At 52.0% G+C, this 2887-nt stretch overlaps 1 protein-coding gene across 1 annotated transcript; it reads right to left on the bottom strand.

Annotated features, from left to right (window-relative positions):
* Window positions 1-481: 481 nt before the first annotated feature.
* On the bottom strand, window positions 482-2335 carry LOC104540304 (zinc finger protein 260-like). Its single transcript, XM_010184075.1, has one exon. It carries the CDS (start codon window positions 2333-2335, stop codon window positions 482-484), a length of 1854 nt encoding a protein of 617 aa, XP_010182377.1.
* Window positions 2336-2887: the final 552 nt, after the last annotated feature.

The following is a 2887-nucleotide window of genomic DNA, read 5'->3' on the forward strand; positions in this document are numbered from 1 at the left end:
CATCCAGTTGATAAGGGTTCATCAGTCCTGAGGGAGAAGAAGAGTTGGCCCTTGCTTTAAACTCTTGCCTAATTGGGAGAGCTTCCCTTCTGTTCTCTCAGAAACACAGTAATGCAATAAAAATAAATCCTGTCCTGTTCTCCTGGGTATATATTGCCCACACAAGACCATTTTTGCATTCACAGCTTTGGAAATCTTTAGACACACAAACATACCATTACAAAGGATGCCAAGCTTTTAACTCTACATCTCCAAGTGGTCTGAGGAGGCTTGGCTCTCCAGCCCCATCCCACAGCTGTAAGCAGAGGATATCCCAAGCTGCAGAGGACTGGTTTTCAGCAGTGCTTTGCCCCCTCGACCCCACTGTCCCCTCAGGTTGACCTTTTTCTCCCAGATTCTGCACGTATAAGGTGAGCAGAGTTTGTCTCCATCCCTCCCCTTTCCCAAAGGACTTTCACCCAGGAGCAAGCACCACACCTGCTCAACTCTCCTCTTCACTCTTTATGGGAGCCAGTGCTCCCTGTTCAGTGTGGTGGGGTCCACCGCCAGTCCTTGTGGCCTCCCCCCGTTTTGCACAGGGAGCGGTTCCTTCCCGTGCGTGGATTTTCTGGTGTCTCCTCAGGTACTTCTTTAGCCGGTAGCGCTTCCCACAGACCCCACACTTGTAGGCCCCACCTCGGGAGTGGAGCAGCTGGTGTTTAATCAGGTGGCGCTTATGGGGGAAGCATTTCCCGCACTTGGTGCACTTGCAAGGCCCCATGCGGACGTGGATTGTTTGGTGGCGGAAGAGGTTGGCCTTCTGGTTGAAGGTCTTCTCGCACTCAGGGCACTGGTAGGGCTCCTCCTTGGTGTGAATCCTCTGATGCCGAACGAGGTTCGACCGCTGGGTGAAGCTCTTCCCACACTCGGCGCATTTGAAGGGCTCGCTCATGTGGACGCGCTGGTGGCGGATCAGCTTGCGGTTCATGCGGAAGCTCTCCCCGCACTCGCCGCACTTGTACGGCCCCTCACTGGTGTGAATCTTCCTGTGTCTGGTCAGGTTGGATTTCTGATTGAAACTCTTCCCACACTCGGGACAGGGGAATATCCGTTCACCCTTGGGAGCTCCTTTTGCTGAGGGATCTTTCTTGGATGTGGATTTCTCCCGGTTTTCCAGCATCTCCTCTTTGATGGGCTCATAGCATTTCTTCTGCTTCCTCCCTGGGCTCTGGCTTTCCTGGTGGTTGGCCTCCTCACTGGGTTCCTCTTTAATCTGGATCCTCTGGATAGCATTGAAGTTTGGCTTCTGCCCATGATACATCCCAAATTCAATGCTTTCCTGTGGTTCTTCCTTCACATGGAGCATCTGGTTACTGGATATGGGGATTTCCTGTTCATGCCACCCATCAGCATCTTCTTCCTTTTTAAGCTGTATCCACTGTAAAGCCATCAGTGGGATCTTTGGATCAAAGAGCTTTCCATAGGCCAGGTTTTCTGGTGGCTCTTCCTTGATGTAAAGTTTCTGACAGGCTAGTGCAGTAATGTTTTCTGTGTCACCAATGCATGGTTCTGGTTCTTCCTTCATCTGGGATTTCCAAGGAGGGCTTTTTGGATTAGATAGGTTTTTAGGTATGATACACCCTTGGGCTACATCTGCTTCATGGGACATATTCTCCAACATCTTCTCCTCTGATGTGAAGGCAATATCAGGCTCCTCTTTAACCTGGATGACCTGGAGAGATACATCATTGATGTGTCCCTCAAGCAGCTTTTGCTTAGCGTGGTTCCTCTGGTGGACGTTGAAATACCTCTTGGTGCTCAAGCTCTTTCCACACTCCGTACAAATGAAAGGCCCTCCACGGAGGTGTATCTTCTGGTGGGCCAGCAGCGTGGCACTTTGCCCAAAGCACCTACTGCAGTCAGGGCATTTGAAGGGCTTCTCTCTCTTGTGGATCTCCTTGTGGGCAGTGAGGGTGCCCTTCTTCACGAAGCTCTTCCCGCACTCAGTGCAGGCGAAGGGCCTCTTCTCCGTGTGCGTCCGCATGTGGATATTGAAGTAGATCTTTGTGCTCAGACTCTTGCCGCAGTGGGCGCAGAGGTAGGGACCACCTTTGGTGTGTCTCTTCTGGTGGGCGGCCAAGCAGATCTCCAGGCGGAAGCAGCGCCCACACTCCCCGCAGCAGAAGGGTCTCTCTCCCGTGTGGATGCTCTGGTGGGTTGCGAGGTGGCCCCGGGTGGTGAAGCGCCTCCCGCACTCCCCGCAAGTGAAGAGCTCCTCTGCTGTGTGGATCCGCTGGTGTCTCTTCAGGTTCCCCTTCTTGCTGAAGGATTTGCCGCACTCTTGACATGGGTGCATCTTTAGTACCACACACTTAACCAAGTTCTTCATGGCAGCAGCGCTGGCAGGGACAAAAAAGCCACAGTGTTATGGGAATGGACTGTTTGAGGAGACACAAAAACCATCAGAGCACACACATCAAAGTGTGCTTTAACAGATGAGCTTCATTCTCCATAAGGGAAAGGGTGTTGCTGCTCTAAGCCAGCTCTGGGCCAACAAGGAGCCTGTGGTCTTCCTCATTTCTCAGCCTCCTTCCACCCCAGCTTGCAGACACAATGTTTGTAACTCCATCTCCTGCCTCCTCTGATCTCCTGAAGGGGCTTCCCTGACATTCCTGGAGACTTGGATTGCTGGACTGGAAAAAAAAATAAAGGGAAAATTATTAAGTCATTATTTCTTCTCCACCTGCTGTGTTCGCTATGTAAACATGACGGGTGGCACCTTGGCTGCTCCATGGGAGGCTGAATCCGAGACCTTTGAAGCCACAGGCCCAGCTGGACTCCAGCAGAGAGAGCAGGAACAGGGTAATTTCCCCTGTGATGGGCAGATATATTAATCCACTTTGTGGTA

The sequence above is a fragment of the Mesitornis unicolor genome, unplaced genomic scaffold, assembly GCF_000695765.1.
Source record: "Mesitornis unicolor isolate BGI_N332 unplaced genomic scaffold, ASM69576v1 scaffold3615, whole genome shotgun sequence".
NCBI classification, from domain to species: Eukaryota; Metazoa; Chordata; class Aves; order Mesitornithiformes; family Mesitornithidae; genus Mesitornis; species Mesitornis unicolor.

Bases quoted from the DNA above. Each gene is read 5' to 3' on its own strand.
- LOC104540304 (XM_010184075.1), bottom strand. From the start codon at position 2,335: ATGCACCCATGTCAAGAGTGCGGCAAATCCTTCAGCAAGAAGGGGAAC.